Raw genomic sequence first — 17,907 nt, 5'->3', positions numbered from 1 at the left:
TAGAGTATAAAACACGCGGACCCCAAAAAAATATCTTATTTTCTTTCAAACCGTAAACCCGTGTGGTTGTACGGCATCGGCATCGTGGACGTAACAAAGGACAAGTTAAGGGAAAGGCAAAGTCTCACTCGAACCGTGCAGGTCTCCAGTTCCCTGTTGGTCGCATTCACTGATTGCTCCGCAAGGGTAACTAGGCCGAACGGATTGGTGCCGGAGCACCAGTATACCTAACAACAATTATAGAGTTTCGGCCGTCGGAGTGCTCGAGTTGGCTTGCAAAGTTGCTCACGACAATCGGAAAACCCGCATCAAGAACAGAGCAGCTTCGGTTCGGCGCTCATCAAGGCAACAAATAGTTTCAGTGAGTGGCAAAGTGTTTCTCCGGCACGTCGCATTAAATGTAATTTACTGAACAATATGTCACAAGCTGGATGGGAATTTTCCAACTGTGAAAGCTGTAGCGAGTGGAAAACGCAATAGCTAAACAGGAAGGTTTAACCGAACAAGATGGGAATATCGAGTGATAACAAAAACACAACACCAAAGGTTCTTTTCAGAACCATCAACATATTCATAAAGAGTAAACAGTAAACTAATACATTTTTCAGGTAGATAGGTAGGTATTCACGTAGGAGAAGAAAATAAAACAATATATTTAAAATATATATTTAACAAAAGCTGTCCCCTTTGTATAGTCCTACGTCACTCCGGTTATGTCCCCGACATTACCCACCCGTCTTTTTTTTCCCAAAATTTGCCTGGTACTCCCTGTAATCGACTTGTCAAGATGGAGAAAGCCCGCGCCAATTCAAGAAACTGTGCAATTGTTAAAGTGTAATGTCTTGTAAGTTACGTAAAAAATATTTATTTAGATTTTTTCCCAATCTGACAGTTTTCGGACTCTCAGGAGTTAACCCATAATATTATGCGGTAGCTCATTTGATACAAAATAAATTTGCTGCATATTTTGGAATTTCATAGTTAGACAGAGTTCAAACAAGGCCTTTGAATTCGTTTTAGTAAAAGGTTAGGCTGGAAGGTTTTGACGTGGGACTACGTCTAACCGGAATATATGGAGGGTAAAATGAAAACCTAAACACAGAACATGCAGGAAAAAATGAAAGATTTCGAATGCTTATAGCTCGAACATTTCGTACTGGATAGGAGAGATGTTTGCATCACTTGATAGGGAATATTTCTACGCATCTATCGCAACTAACAAAATGTTGTTTTTCATTAGATAAACAATTGAATAACTGTAAAATATTAGGCGTTATCTAAACGCCCTAACTGCATCGTTTTGATTGGCTCGATTTACGGTTTCCCTAACACAGCCATCTAAACCAAGCAGCCTTGGGGAAATCGGCATTGCAAATACATGAAAGTAGGGGGACTTTTGTTCTCATCGAAAAACGTTCCCTAACACAGACTTTAAAACCAAGCAGCGAAATCGGCATTGCAAACACACGAAAGAGCCTAGAGGCGAGTGAACTGAAAAGTTTAAACCCTCTTAAAGCCAAAAAGAAGAAAAAGAACACACGAAAGTAGGGGGAGCTTTTGTTCCCACCGAAATGTGTTCCCTAATAGAGATTTCTAAACCAAGGTGCCTGGAGAAATCGGTATTTCAAATTCATGCAAGTCGGGGGTATTTTTGTTCCGACTGGAATGTGTTTCCCTAACACAGTCTTCAAATCCATGAAGCGTGGGGAAATCGGCATTGCGAATTCATACAAATCGGGGGTATTTTTGTTCCGATTGAAATGTGTTTCCCTAACACAGACTTCAAAACCGAGGTTTCTGGGGAAATCGGCTCTGCAAATAAATGCAAACTGCGAGTACTTTTGTCCTCGCTTGCCTTTGTGCAGAGTGGAATATGTCTGTCCTAACATGATCTTCTAAACTTAGGAACCTGGGAAAATCGTGCAGCCACTAGAAGCGAATGAACTTCCCAGTTTCAAGCAAATTCGAGATTCGAGATGTATGTACACTTTTCGGATGTAAACTTCAGAGGGAAATGTAAAATAAAATAATCGTTTGATAATTTTTTTTTGTCTTTATTGGAAAGATTTTCAGCCTTAGGCTGGTTCATCAAACGTTTGATAATTCTTCCGTACATATATTTTGTTCTAGTCATCATACCAAACGTAAAAGGTCCGTCATTAAATTTACTTGTAACGAAGAACACAATAATCACAATAAATCACAATAAATTAATTGACTTTACACGGCATTTGTTCATTTTTTTCTCTCACAGAGCAAATATATTGAACTCAATTGAATTTGGAAACTGTTTCATTCAATCAAGAATTTAATCAATACAAACGAATGATTGCTAAGCTAAGGTAGTTCCACGTGAACCTTGCGGTTATATCATAGATATAACCCACTAATTTTTTCATTTCCGTCGGTTTCTCTCTTAGCAAATGTACATTGTAATCAATATTTGACATTGGTCGATCGACAGACCATTTATTATATTGTTTATTTTCTTCACAAGTCCATTTCTGGGATATTATTTTTTAAAAAATGTTTTCTTTTATACAGCACTCTACAGGAATTGTGCTGATTTTTTCCGTTTGATCTGAACCAGACAAATTGTAAAGAAACTGTGTAATTGCCAAAAATAATTCATGACAAATCATTACGGCAGTTACTTGGTGCATCACAGCGACTGATGCCATCTGTATGCGGCAGGCACATTTTTACCAACGACAGTTGTTTATTAGTTTGCAGTGGCTGAAGTCATTTAGAAATGGCAGGCACCTAAATGTTCCATACTGAGCAAGATTGTTGAAAAATAATATGGAATAAGTACTATTAAAACCATAATTATATTATTATTTTACTTCAATGAAACTCAGTTTTAAATACATTGGTGGCGAAGTATGGTTTACTTGCGTTTTCGCGAACGATGACACAGTATGGGCAATCGAGCCGTCGCGAAAGGATTCAACAGTCGCAGCAATACTCAACTCAGTAAGATCAGTAAGAACGCTTCCTAACTCTAACCGCTGAATGCAACGGCTGTCGGTAAATGAACGGTTTCGGGAGAAGATTCTGCCGGTGTCATCATATAATTTTGCCGGTGCCAGCAGATACTTCCCACGACCCTCTCATGCCCGTATCATCCGTCTTGGTGCCATCCCACTTGGGAATCAAACAATGAGAACATAATTTAATTTCACCTCATTTCAATTCGACCGGGCGCAACGCAATACGTGCGTCTCTGGTTCTGGGCTCCCCTGCAACCCTTCCGAAAGGCTTTGTTTGTGATGCTTTAGAATAGCTTCCGTCTTGTTCTTCCCCACTTTCTGACTATAGTTTCGTCGAATTCCTTGCTTGACGGTCGGGGTGGTGCTTTGTGGAGAGCATACAATTTTCCCCACCGATGGCGCGTCAATAACGGTCATCCACCTACAATGTGTGTGTGCGTGTGGCTGTGTGTGGATTATTATCCAGCCGCCACAATCATAATGCAAGTGCATTCATTATTGACCAGCCACTTAGTTGATATTGAACGGCAGAACGGGTTGATAATTGAACGGGCTGAACTTCCTGCACCGAAAACCGATCGGCGGCAGACGGACGTTCCTGGGAGCTCATGTTGTCACTTTGTGGCGTTCTGTGGCGTTCCCAGTCGACTCCCGTCAAATCATCATCAATTAGAAATGCAATCGATTGAAAACGATGTGATAATCACAAAGGTTAATGTTCCGCTTTGGGCGGTCGTGTGTGTGTATGTATGGCGCCCGACTTGGTACACTTGGGGTTCGGGAAGTGGCGTAAATTATAAATCAAAAGATGTTTCCGGAACCATTAATCAACGTGTGGGGTCTGGTTGAAGGTGGCACCGGTGGCTGTTTTCACACCACACCGGAATCGATCAAATATAGAGAATGAAGATTATAAACTTTACCGAAGTTATTCAGTAGCATTGGAGGAATTCGATGTGAGACGGCCATAATTAGTATTAGTTTAGTGTTTAAAATAATTACAGGCATTGAAAATACTACCATCGGGAATACCATACGCTCGACAAAAATCAGATGAGCAAGGTTGAAAGGATGAAACTTTGCCGTCCGCACGTTTCGTAAAAAATATTCGCTTGGTGTCGGCTACACTAATTCGGATTAGGGGAAAAGGGGGGAATTTGGGCCACCTAAGCAAATCACCTAATATCTCCAAACCAATACGGTCTAAATTAAAAACGTCACATTGTACACTGAGCTATACTTGTTTTCTCTCAATCATCAATGTTTGATAATCATATTAAGCTTTAAACTATCAAATATATAGTAAAACAAAAGTGATGTTTTTTGGACATTAAATTTTGATGAGGGGTGATTTGGTCCATCTGTGGGGTGATTTGGTCCATCAGTGGGGTGATTTGGTCATAGTTGTCGATCATATGAATAATGTTAAAAATGTGTGTGTTTCATCGAAAAAACATACTTATGTTTATGTCAAGTAATTCAGGATTCTATTTCAATGAGTAACAGTGTTCTGGAATTGATACCAGGTGTCTTGGTCAGAAGCCAGACCAGAAAAATTGCATAGAATCCATGCAATTCCTTTTTCACATTTTATGGCATTACCCAAATTTTTTTTATTTCAAAATAATTTCGAAGTTATCCGTTTATAATACCATGTTCTTTATTATTATTTAACATGACTTGGCACTCTTTCATTTCATTTCACATTGATTTACAACATACATATGGGGCATGTTACGCTTTCATTCTCTGTGCATTGATTGTGATACCATACTTTACAACTAATGCACAGCATCCACCCTAATTGGGACTGACTGAATAATGCTGCGCAATACTCGCATAAAACATCCTCTGTGACATCCGAATCCATTCCCTTCCTTTTACGATTTCTCTTCGGAACAACTTTTTTCTGGACTTTACGCATAGCTTTGATCGACTTTTGAACTTCAGCTTCTAACAAACTTTTACGATGACTTGTTGCTGTCAACTCGCAAGATTTATCAGGTATTCGCTTCCTGTCATTTGATGCAATTGCTTTCGGTAGAGGAATGATGTCTGACGGGCCAACTTCGAAAGAATCATCCGCAGCATCCACAGCTTGATCAACACCGTCGAATTGGGTTTGATCGTGGGAAGATATCGTTTCAGTTTCTGGTTGATTAGTAACTTCTGCGGGTGCAAAATCGTCCACTTCGAATATTTCCCGATTGAATGGACAGATTCCTGTAGCAGAAAAACCGTTCGCAGCTATCATTTGTGTCGCTGCACGCGGAAAAGCGATTCCGACCAAACCCGCTATGTCGTATTGTGTAACTGCTTTGCCTGGAGTTTTCTTCAAAAGTAAGCCGGTAGCATCTCCGTAGAACTTTTTGAAAGGACCCATGAAGCTTACGTCCAACGGCTGCATACGATGACTGCAATGAGGTGGAAGCACGATTACTACAACGTGCATCTTTGCAGCAGTTTCACAAAAATCGAAATTCTTGCTGTGGGAAGAATGACCGTCAAGAATCAACAGAAGAGGGCGTTCCGATGTGGGTCGTGCATGTTGCACAAAATGCTTGAACCATTCCGAAAACAATTCTGTGGTCATGTATCCAGAAGGATTACAAGCAAATGTTGTACCGTGAGGAGCACCAGTTTTCAATTGATCGTTCATTCTCATGCGGGGGAAGATTATCATTGGTGGTATGTAATGTCCCGACGCAGACATACACATTACCACTGTCGTCGACTCGCCTCTTTCCGCACTTGTTATGATGCCCACACGCTTCTGGCCTTTCTTTGCAGCTATTTTTATGCTGCTGTTTGGAACCTTGCGAACCAAAAACAGAATATTAAATTCATATTAAGAAAAATAAAATAAAATAGTTTTATACTACCGTGGAAACACTCGTTTCATCAACATTATAAATTTGTGATGGTGTGTATTGCATTACATTCAATTTGCTCTCAAGAACATCGAAAAACCGTTGGACTGATGGTTTATTGAATGCTCTAGCTCTTGCTACTGATGTTCCTTCTGGCGTTCGCATTGAAATTGTTGGATGGCGCTTCATGAATCCGATGAACCAATCTCTTCCGGCTAAGCGAGTTTTTGGATTGAACGGATGAGGAAGTCTATTTTTTTCGGCTAATTCAAATGCCATTTTCCGGATATCACGTGCCGTCAAACCATATAGCCGACTTTGCAGGTTGAGAACATGGTTGAGCATCTCCTGTTCCTGCTGGGAAGAGAAAACGGTTCTGTGTGTTTCTTCGGATGCGGCCGACGAATTTTGCACAATTCTCATCAATGTTGTTCGAGGAATTGCAAACACTCTCGATGCTTTGCGCAGAGAAAATCCGTCCTTGATGGCCTGCGTTGCCTTTTCAAGTTCCCCCTCCTTCCAACGTTGTCTGTCCATCTTTTTTTTGTATTTCCGCGGCATCTGGAATCAATTAGACCAAAAAAAGCTTTAAACTTGTAGGACCAATTCACCCCACATAAACGTGACCATGTCACCCCACACATCATGCGAAAATTTAAATGCAAATTATTTCATTTGTTGTTATCAAACTTACAGTTTTTCTGCATCAAATAATTCCTCTTCTGTAGACGAACCGAAATGTACTGCACAATACGCGAAAAGTTTGTATAATCAGTGGGAAAAAACCTTAAAACCACGATTGAAAAACTTCTAATTTCATTCAATCAAAGTGCTTGTTTTGTTTATTTCCCGTTTCTCTCCACCTGTCAAATTTTACCAAGGTTTTTTTGCGTTAGGTACGTACGGTTCAACAATAAAAGGAAATACCGTTATAAAAAATCCAAATTGAGCCGTATTTTTTGAGATAAAGGGGTGGTCCAAATCACCCCATATGTCCAAATCACCCCATGTTACCCTACTTGTCTTGTCGTCGGGCGTCCTTGACATTATCGGGAATTTATAAATTGTTAAGTTTTACTTATCACATCGTTAGTTCTCATAATTTCTCAACCCTGTTCCACTACTTTCATAAAATCCCGAAGATATACATACGTAAATATTACACTGATATTCATATTCACCCACTACAGTGGTAGACATTCGTTTAGCCGCACCCTATTTTTCCTCAATATTTTGAAAAATAAGTCAATTCTTTGTACAGTTTTGCTCATAAAAGACGATTATTGTTTATTTTCATCGAATTCATTCTAAAAAAAATGGGTGGGTTATAACTTTGATATACATTGACCTTCCACCTATTGGAGGGATCGAAGCTGTTGCTTGTCATGCAAACATCAGAGGCAAAGACCTCTGTATTGTCAGCTTGTATTGGCCTCCGAGAGCTGCGGTTAGCCGCAAGAAACTTGTTGACATGTGCTCACTCCTTCCTGAGCCACGATTAATCTTGGGAGACTTCAACTCTCACGGAACTGCCTGGGGGGAACAGTACGACGACAATCGTTCATTGTTGATATATGACCTTTGTAACAGCTTCAATATCCGTTTTGACCGTTTTGAATACTGGGGAAACAACACGTGTACCTAAACCTCCTGCTAACCCAAGTGCTCTTGACCTCTCGCTTTGCTCGAATTCACTATCGTTAGATTGCAAGTAGAATGTAATCCAGGACCCCAACGGTAGTGATCACTTGCCAATAAAAATTTCCATCACCATTGGGTCGAATTCTTCTGAATCTATAAACATGGCATATGACCTCACAAGACACATTGACTGGAAAAAATATGCGGACGCGATTGCTCTAGCCATCAATTCCAGAGATGGTTTACCTCCATTGGAGGAGTATAACTTCCTTTCTCGTTTGATCTATGACAGCGCGGTTCGCGCTAAAACGAAACCCATCCCAGGTTCCACTATTCGTCGTAGGCCTCCCAATCTATGGTAGGATAGCATATGTTCCAAGCTTTATGTAGAAAAATCGAATGCATTTAAAGTATTTCGGAAACTTGGAACCCCTGAAAATTTTCAAACGTATTTATCCCTTGAGAACCAGTTCAAAAATTTGATCAAAGGGAAAAAACGTGCTTATTGGCGAAATTTCGTGGGAGGTTTGTCACGATTGCCTTGATCGATGGGTTGAAACGAATGGCCTACTCTCAGATACACAATATGGGTTCCGCAGGGGCAAGGGAACGAATGATTATCTTGCGTTGCTTTCTTCAGAAATTCAAATGGCTTACGCCGAAAAAAAACAAATGGCTTCAGTTTTCTTGGACATAAAGGGGGCCTTTGATTCTGTTTCAATAGAGGTTTTGTCAGACAAATTACACTCTCGGGGTCTGCCGCCTCTATAGAATAATATGTTATATAACTTGCTTTGTGAGAAACATTTGAACTTTTCTCACGGAGATTCGGCAGTAAGTCGGTTCTCTTACATGGGCCTCCCCCAGGGCTCATGTTTAAGCCCCCTTTTGTACAACTTCTATGTAAGCGACATCGACAATTGCCTTACACAAAATTGCAGCCTAAGACAACTTGCAGATGATGGAGTGGTGTCTGTCGTAGGATCAAACGAATCCGACCTGCAAGGACCCTTACAAGATACTTTGAACAATTTTTCAACCTGGGCCATTGGGCTAGGGATCGAATTCTCCACGGAGAAAACAGATATGGTGGTTTTTTCTAGGAAGCATAGACTAGCAAAACCAAAGCTTCAACTTTTGGGTAAACCGATCACTCATGCTATGTCATTCAAATATCTTGGGGTCTGGTTCGACTCCAAATGTACTTGGGGGGCCCATATTAGGTATCTGAGTAAAAAATGTCAACAAAGAATAAACTTTCTCCGTACAATTACCGGCACCTGGTGGGGAGCCCATCCCGAAGATCTTATAATGTTGTATCGAACAACTATTCTCTCAGTGATGGAGTATGGCAGTTTCTGTTTTCAATCCCACTCCCACTAAAAGATCGCTTCAATTTATTATCTCTTCGGTTCCTCATCCGGTGTAAGGTTATGAACCCATTGGTGATCGGGAATTTTGAGCAGCTGATCGAGCTAAATTTTCGCTCCGGATTCATGAGTTCATATCATGAATTCATCTCCATGCAGGTTGATCCTTCTTCGTATATTCCCAACCGTGTTTGTTTTCCTGACTACATCAATTCCTCTGTGCATTTTGATCTGTTCATGAAGGAGAAAATCCATGATATTCCAGATTATCTTCTATCGGGGATCGTTCCTACGATCTTCAATGCAAAGTATGGGCGTAACAATTGTGATAATATGTACTTTACTGATGGGTCCACTATAAACGAGTCCACAGGATTTGGAGTGTTCAACGAACTTTTTAGCACCTCCCACAGTCTTCAGAATCCTTGCTCAGTGTATATTGCTGAATTGGCAGCAATACACTGGGCGCTGGACAGCGTCGCCTCACGACCTGTTGAACACTATTACATTGTAACGGATAGTCTGAGCTCTGTCGAAGCTATCCGTTCAGTGAGGCCGGAAAAGCACTCGCCGTACTTCCTTGAGAGAATACGAGAAATTTTGAGTGCTTTAACCAGACGCTGTTATGTCATTACCTTTGTCTGGGTCCCTTCACATTGCTCAATCCCGGGTAACGAGAGGGCTGACTCATTGGCAAAGGTAGGTGCGATTGAAGGCGATATTTATCAGCGTCAAATCGCTTTCAATGAATTTTATTCTTTAGTCCGTAAAAATACCATCGCTAACTGGCAACGTAAGCGGAACGAAGATGAATTGGGCCGGTGGCTTCACTCGATTATCCCTAAGGTTAGCCTCAAACCATGGTTCAAAAGTCTGGACTTGAGTCGGGACTTTATTCGCACCTTCTCCCGACTCATGTCCAATCACTGTTCGTTAGACGCGTTACTCTTTCGTTTCAATCTGGCCGGTAGCAATCTCTGCATTTGTGGCCGAGGTTACCACGACATCGAACACGTTTTTTGGTCGTGTGAGATGTATCTTGTTGCCAGATCGAATTTAGAAAACTCCCTTCGGGCTAGAGGAAGGCAGCCCAATGTGCCGGTGAGAGATGTGTTGGCTCGGTTAGACCTTGATTACATGTCCCAAATATATGTTTTCCTTATAGCTATCGATGTTCGTGTGTGATTATCGTTATATCCTTATACCCTGCTTTTCTTCCTTTACGAGTAATTGGTCCCCTTGCTTTAATCAGGAGAACAAGTTGAAATGTAAATTCACAATAGATTTAAGAATTAAGTGTGTGTGATTATCAACATTGTAATAATTTCCTTATATCCCATCCTTTTCCTGAAAAATTATGTCACCCTTCTAAACTCGAGTCCACCGCGAGTAATTGGTTTCCCACATTACTAACCATAGATTTAAGAAAATTGTTTGTATATATATAGTTTTAAAAACATATTTAAGAATTCGGCTCCTTTAAACTTATGTAACTGAGCCTTTAAAAATAAACGAATTTAAAAAAAAACTATGATATAACCGCAAAGTTGACGTGGGACTAGCTTAGCTTAGCAATCATTGGTTTGTATTGATTAAATTTTTGATTGAATTAAACAATTTCCGAATTCAATCGAATTTAATATATTTGCTTTGCGAGTAAAGAGATTGAATAAATGCCATGTAAGGTCAATTCATGCATTGTAATAGATTATGTTCTTCGTTACAAGTGAAGTTAATGATAGTCTTTTCATGTTTGGTATGATGCCAAACAGGACAAAATATGTGAACGGAAGAATTATCAAACGATTATTTTATTTTACATTTCCCTCTGAAGTTTGCATCTCTCAAGTGCACGTACTTCTCGAACCGCGAATGAACTACAGGCACTCAGTGCCAGAAATTCAGTGAGCAGGCATATCCTTCAATGCAATCTTGAATAACCGAGCCAAAGCGTTGTGTTCGTATCCGTTTTTGTAATCCGTGTTAGGAAAACACATTTTGGAGTGCAAAAAAAAACATGCGGATGAGGAAAGTACCCCTTATACTGTTTATATTATAGAGCCTTTAAACTTGAAAGTTCATTCGCCTCTAATGTCTGCTGACTGACTGATGATGAATCAGAGAGGTTTTAAACTTTGCAGTTCATTCGCCTCTAATGTCTGCTAAATTTTCCCAGGTTCCTATGTTTAGAAGACCGTGTTAAGGAAACATATTCTAGTCTGCACAAAGGCAAGCGAGTACAAAAGTACTCGCAGTTTGCAATTATTTGCAAAACCGATTTCCCCCTAGGATTGAAAGTCAGTGGTAGGGAAACACATTTCAGTCGGAACAAAAATACCCCCGACTTTCATGTGTTTGCAATGCCGATTTCTCCAACACTGCTTGGTTTTGAAGTCTGTGTTAGGGAACACATTTCGGTGAGAACAAAAATCTTCATACTTTCATGTATTTGGAATGCCGATTTCCCCTAGGCTGCTCGGTTATGATGGCTGTGTTGGGGAAACTGTAAATCGGGCCAATCAAAACGAGGTAGTTAGGGCGTTTAGATAACGCTTAACATTTTACAGTTATTCAATTGTTTATCTAATGATAAATAACATTTTATTAATTGCGATGGATGCATAGAAATATTCCCTATCAATTGATGCAAACATCTTTCCGATACAGTAAGAAATGTTCGAGTTATAAGCATTCAGAATCTTTCATTTTTTTGCATGTTCTGTGTTTATGTTTTCATTTTACCCCCCATATACTTCGGTTAGACGTAGTCCCACGTCAAAAAAAGTATAAATTCGCTTTTTGTTTTCTAAGTAATTCAAATATGTGGAATCAGGGTGGACATTCGTTTAGCCGCATCCTAAAATTTCAATAAAAGAAAATTTGTGCGGCAATTTTTCGAGTTCAATCGGTAGCTGATATTTAGTATGTCCACCTTCATTTCGGATCACTTTGAAAACTCGATTTGGCATCGAGTCAGACAGCTTTTAATGCGTTGCCATATTGATAATAGCCCAACATTCCTGAATTACTGCCTTGAGACTGGAAATGTTGTCAAATTGTCATCCGTTTGCATAGACCATCTCGGCCAAGATTCTCCATAGGTTCTCTATGGGATTGCAATTTTTTGCAAACTTTTGTTTCCATATCTTTATTATTTTCCGCTCCTCTTCCGTCAATAGAATACCTTTCGCCATTCCTTTAAATTCTACGTAAATCACTAATCTGACCACCTTGTTACGTTGCACATCGATTATATATTTTGTAAATTGAACATTCCCAGGCATTTTTTTCAAAAAACACAGATAAAGGCTTGGTGATTATGCGAAAACTTGATTTTTATGCCCTGCGGCTAAACGTATGTCTCGGGAAAACGACGTTTGAATGTTTATATCCACCGATGCCGCCTTGTGTGTGTGTGTGATTGTGACGCACGTCCTTTCAATTAAAGTGACTTAAATATACTATCACTACAGCAAATAAGTATCCCGATAGTAAGAACATTCCTAGTTGTTTTGTAAGTGTTTCAAGTTTTTTATTTCAAGTGCGGCTAAACGAATTTCTATCACTTTCTATGTTCGTATTATCCGCATCGAAAAAAATATCCTACTTTTCGGGCTGTTTCAGTTAAAACATTGAAAAACACTTTTTTTGGAAAACATTTGGCCGATTAATTCGAAAAACAGTCAAGTAATGGGAGGAAACCTATGCTAAGGTAATCTTGAATAATTTTTCGATCAAAACACTCAATAGTTGTCTTGTTTCTGTCAGGAAATAAGATGAGTGTTTATCAACTTTCATCGAACGGATAGGCTCTATTGAGTTGAGACTGTCTGGAAAGATAAAATAATGGTCGATGAGCAATGTTACAATGATCAATAGAGTGAATCGCACCCTGAAAATACCTGGTGAAGGGTGCATGTCGTGGCTAAGGTTCTCATGGTATAAAGATATAAACATTGACTGAGAAATCAGTTGAAGTAGATTTACGAAGATATCAATAACCAATGGATTCATGATCTTACAACGGATGGGAAATCTGTGAGATAATTCTGTGAACCGAAGAGTAAGTCTCCCTTGACAATCCATTGACGAACTTCTGTTAATATCCACGCTTTATCAAATATTTTAGTTTGACTTCTAAAGCTTAGTACATTCGAGACCATTCCACTAATCCAGTTTTCCTGAATTTTTCGAAAACGGATGATTTTTTCATGATAGACCTTTGAGCATTCCTTGTCCCACAAAAGTAATGTATAGCGACGTCAGTAAGTGATAGTAGGTAAACGTATCTTTTGAACTTGAAGTGTTCTATCGTAAATCAAACCTATCGAGTCCGGGAATTGAAGATTTTTTCAATTTTTATAGGCATCGTGTACAATAGCTGCATTTATCTCAGGAAACCCTTTGACAGATGATAGGCTGGGAACGTTGCTAGTAGTAGCAGAAACTTGATCGTTACTAAGAGTTTCGTTGACAAAGACTCCGCTGAATTGTTTACGGACTAACTCGCAGGTACCTTCTCTGGTAGCAACCACAACACTATCGCGACTCATCGTGGTAGGAAAACCTGATATAAAGTTATACTCTTCGAGGGGAGGAAGTTCGATTGCTTCAGATATTATTTCCTCCAGTCAATATTTTTCGTGAGATCATACACAATATCAGCTGACTCAGCAGGTCTTGATTCATTAGCGATCGATAAAGTTATTGGAAGGTGATCACTACTGTTAGGATCTTAGATTACCTTCCACGTGTAATCCATGGATAACGAAGAAGAACAGAGAGATATGTCAACATGCTTGCCCATACAGGAGGGTTGGCTATCCAGTTTGCTTTCCCGGTAACATAAGACAAAAATTGGGTTAGTTCCCTCGAAATGCGAATGACATTAAGAGGTTTGGATTTTCGTCTAAAATATACAATGCATGGAGCTTTGGAACCCTCAGGGTATTCTTCTAGACGAAAATCGTGTTTCTGTTCAACGTGTTCATCTTCGTAGTTTTGTATCTCATATAGAGCATTTTCTTACTCTAATTCCACTTTATCCTTCTGCTCTTCAGGAGGAGGTTCAGTGTCAGAAATATCCAATGTCAAGTATTGGGGATCCTTCACGCCCTCAGCCATGTTAACAAATTTCGACAACTGTTTGATATGAACAGGGTGTAATAATAGCAAAAAAAAGTTGATGGGTCTGAGCCTAGGGGCACGGACGGGATCTTGACATAGGACTGTGATTGTGTGTAGTAATTGCATTTAAATTGAGTTTTTCATTGTTCAAAATCTGTATTTTTTTCTCTTTTGATACGTCAAATGGATGCCCTGGAAAAACCGTTTCCTGTGTGTACTTGTATCCTTTAAACGGGTTAGATGACATAACGTGGTAGAATTCGGTACCGCATTCTGTTCAAAAATACCATTGAAGCCATCACTACGCTTATCTTCAGTTTATTCAATCATGCAGAAGAAGACAAAGAGTCATCATGTATCATTTTAAACACAAGTCTGAATAGTTAAGACCTACATAAATATAAGCCTGAGTCAAATCAATCTATGACTACAAAATATATCATAGATAAAAATATCATTATCTCCTTCGTTACCACGTTGTCCGGAATATTGTAAGATCGCGACTACTCAAGCTATCATAATCTGATTTACGTGGGTATACCCTTTCGATTTTCTAAATCAGCAGCCATTTAAATTCATTTATTGCATTTGCACATAACCAAACAACATACTAGATATTATGACATCCTGGACCACAATTACATACATTGTTAGTAGTGAGACCTACACGATAAAAACATGAATTGAGCACAAATTTATTGGACAACCTACAATCTATATAAATAAAAATGTAAGGCAAAATCTGTTGGTAAGCGGAAAACCCGAAGAAGTGATGGTCCGATTTTAGCCTTTTTTATTTCGTTGTATTCGTCTCTTCCCGTAGATCAATATAGTGGAGAGAAAAATCGGAAAATTTTCGGAAAACTCTGATAAAAGTTCGGAAAATTCGGAAAATTGAATCCCCACATGTTCGAAAATTACATCATAATAAGCGTTATTGGTCCATTCGATGTTTGCGCTATCGAAATTGATCCTTGTTCGTAAGTGGAAATGGATTTTCAGGCGAAATAACGCATTTCCATATCTTATGTCTATAAATAAAAATGGAAGGCCAAATGTGTTGGTAAGCGCAAAACCCGAAGAAGGAATGGTTAAATTTGAGTCATCTATATTTCGTTGTATTCGTCTCTTCCCGTAGATCAATATAGCGGAGATAAAAATCGGAAAACTTGGAAATTGAATTCCCATATGTTCTACAGTTAGCTAAGCGTTGTTAGTCCATTCGATGTTGGCGCTAACGAAATTGATTTTTGTTCGAAAGTGAAAAAGGATTTTCAGACGGAATAACGCATTCCTATATCTTCTATCTATATAAACAAAAATGGAAGGCCAAATGTGTTGGTGTGCCCTAAACCCGAGGAAGGAATGGTCCGATTTGAGCTGTCTTTATTTTGTAATATTCTCTGTATCAAACATGTATTCCATGCAACGGAGAAACATGTTATTTCCAAATGTTTGAAAAATCTTGAACGAGAATTGTGTCTGAAAATAATTTTATATTATAAGGACGAATTTTTGTAGAATTACTAGACAATTTATAGTAAAAGGAAATTTTAAAGGGTCAAAGGGTAATCAATAACGTTGGCTTATCAATCAAGGAGTAACAAGCATATACCTCTTAGACACTTCATCTTTCGAATAAAGTGATTATCATACCACTTCGTTTATCCGGAAAAAAAATATTAACACTCAAAGGAGGAATCGATTCCTTCCTGGAAATACGCAGCACAAATAATACCCCCTCCCCAACCACCGACAATTGGAATCATCGGTCGATAGCGGTATTCGTGCAGCTCCGTTCCGGCTCAGAAGATAAATGGGATTGGGGGAGAGGATCATTGTGTTTGACTAGCTAGCGAGACCATTCTCATGTCACTTCACATGTTTTCGGGTCATTAATGAATAATCATTTACCTCTAAAGCATTTTATCTTTTGCATAAAATGACTACAATCAACTTCGTTTAGTTGGAAAATAATAATTAGCGCTCAAAAGAGGAATCAATTTATCCTCGAAAATATCCAGCACGAATAATACCCCCTCTCCGCCAATTAGAATCATCGATTCGAATGTGGCATACGTCAACAAATGAAATTGGAGCTCCTACTTTCATCAAACAATATGGTTTCTTTGATATGGTGGAATATTCTCTACAAGCATCAAATCCATAGCCAATGTCACCATTTGAAAACAATCTGTATCGAATTGTCATTCACACTTCGTTTTTCGCTAAATGTTCCGTTCAGTTCAGAGTTGGGTGAGAAGAGTATAGTGCATAGGCGTGCGAGCGTGACCATCCTCATCTCACATCGCAATAGCAATTAAATGGGTTTCCGAGCGGGCGCCAGCTTATATACAGATTTGTGTTAATTCAATAGCCTGTTTTCGGAGCAATTTTAAATCTATCGAAACAAGTTTTCGGGTCAATAATTAGCAATCATATAACTCATGAACATTTTGTCTTTCGAATGGAGTGATTATCGTACTACTCCGTTCCTCCGGCAAAGAGATACTAACGTTCAAAACTTTGCACTCCAATCGTACCGCTCTCGTTTTCGAAACTTTTAACCCACACCCTGGTACAGAAATGAAAGACGTAGTCCTACGTCAAATATCACTGACTATCTTGGAATGAAACTGTGGGACACCATAATCTTACTTTTGAACAAGGTTTGATAGAATATTCAGTATTTATTCTAATTGTTATTGTTATATAGCGCATTTCATGAAACTTGCCTTGAGGTTGTGAGGTTTATTTCAGTAGGTGTGAACGAAGAATGTATTGCGCAACTGCGGACTTTGTTTCATGGTTTTGGAAATGATAGTTGGCTTGATAAACCATTGACTGAGTGCATGTAGCCCCAGTTCTTCCACAAAAGCGGTACTGTGATAACTCAATTTGTTCATTTCAGCTTTGTAATTTTGGTTGTAACTCAGACCGTATCCATAGAGCCAATTATTGAAACGGTATGTGACCGGAAAATCTTCGATTTGCGAAGTGGTCTATATAAGTTAATCTATTGTATAGTAAGGCCCAATGATAAAAATACAATGTCACAATCATTCGAACACTCGAGTGCAAATGAACTAATGTCTTCTAGAGACAATATGTATTCAGACCGCTGGAAGTTCTCCAGAATTTGAAGTAAAAGTCGTTTCGTTGTGGAATTCATTCTATATGATTGTGGATTTTCTGCTTGGAAAGGCTTGAAAAAAGCAAATGAATGATCCCGGGACAAAAGTCTGCGTTGATGACACTGAGATGAAAACCCTCCCTTTTTTTGGCGATATTTTCGACCAATAATTAGAATTTCATGGTAATAAGATCCCTTAGAAACCCACGTACGCTATCATACTGAACAGTCTCCACAAAATTAAATGTTTTCACAGTAAGTCAACTGTCTTCAAAATGAAGACATGTCTTCAAATCTAGCATCTCTGGACACAAGTGGTTCTCTTGAGCGACTGGGGCATTGAAACTCAAGATTACGAGTCATATAATAATAATAAGCGTTACTCCAAAGGAAAACGAACATTTTTTTTCTTTTTTTCTCTATTATAGTGACTTTCAACACATTTCGGCTGGTTCGTCACTATTACTTCCATTTCTTGAAGAATGTCGGGAGTGAGAATTGAACTCGTGACCTTTAGCGTGAGAGGTACGGATGTTACCACCACGCCAGACCGCCTCCTCCAAAACGAACCAAATTATTAACACTGATATGTTCCACTTTTTTTAATATGGCAAGGTAAATTAGATAAATCTTAAATAGTATGTACGGGTTATGACGACCGTATAATAAAATGATAATAATAAGAGTGCGGATCGGGATTACCGTGCTGTGTAAAATCGGAAGTAACATTATTTGCGGATCGGGACGACCGCGCAGAAAAAGTACGGCTCGGG

General features: G+C 39.1%; 2 protein-coding genes across 2 annotated transcripts in view; one reads left to right on the top strand and one right to left on the bottom strand.

Annotated features, from left to right (window-relative positions):
* Positions 1–17,907, top strand: part of LOC129776042 (netrin receptor unc-5-like) — a 413,378-nt gene that overhangs the window by 53,815 nt on the left and 341,656 nt on the right. The gene's annotated exons all lie outside the window — the stretch shown is intronic.
* On the bottom strand, positions 4,151–6,770 carry LOC129776043 (uncharacterized). Its single transcript, XM_055781416.1, has 3 exons — positions 6,558–6,770; positions 5,876–6,424; positions 4,151–5,808 (listed from the first exon to the last, which is right to left on the bottom strand). Exons 2-3 carry the CDS (start codon positions 6,422–6,424, stop codon positions 4,705–4,707), a joined length of 1,653 nt encoding a protein of 550 aa, XP_055637391.1. The 5' UTR covers positions 6,558–6,770; the 3' UTR covers positions 4,151–4,704.

This window comes from Toxorhynchites rutilus, chromosome 3 (genome assembly GCF_029784135.1).
Source record: "Toxorhynchites rutilus septentrionalis strain SRP chromosome 3, ASM2978413v1, whole genome shotgun sequence".
Classification (NCBI taxonomy): domain Eukaryota; kingdom Metazoa; phylum Arthropoda; class Insecta; order Diptera; family Culicidae; genus Toxorhynchites; species Toxorhynchites rutilus.
The sequence above is the reverse complement of the archived record's forward strand: the minus strand, read 5'-3'. Positions and strand labels throughout refer to the sequence as shown.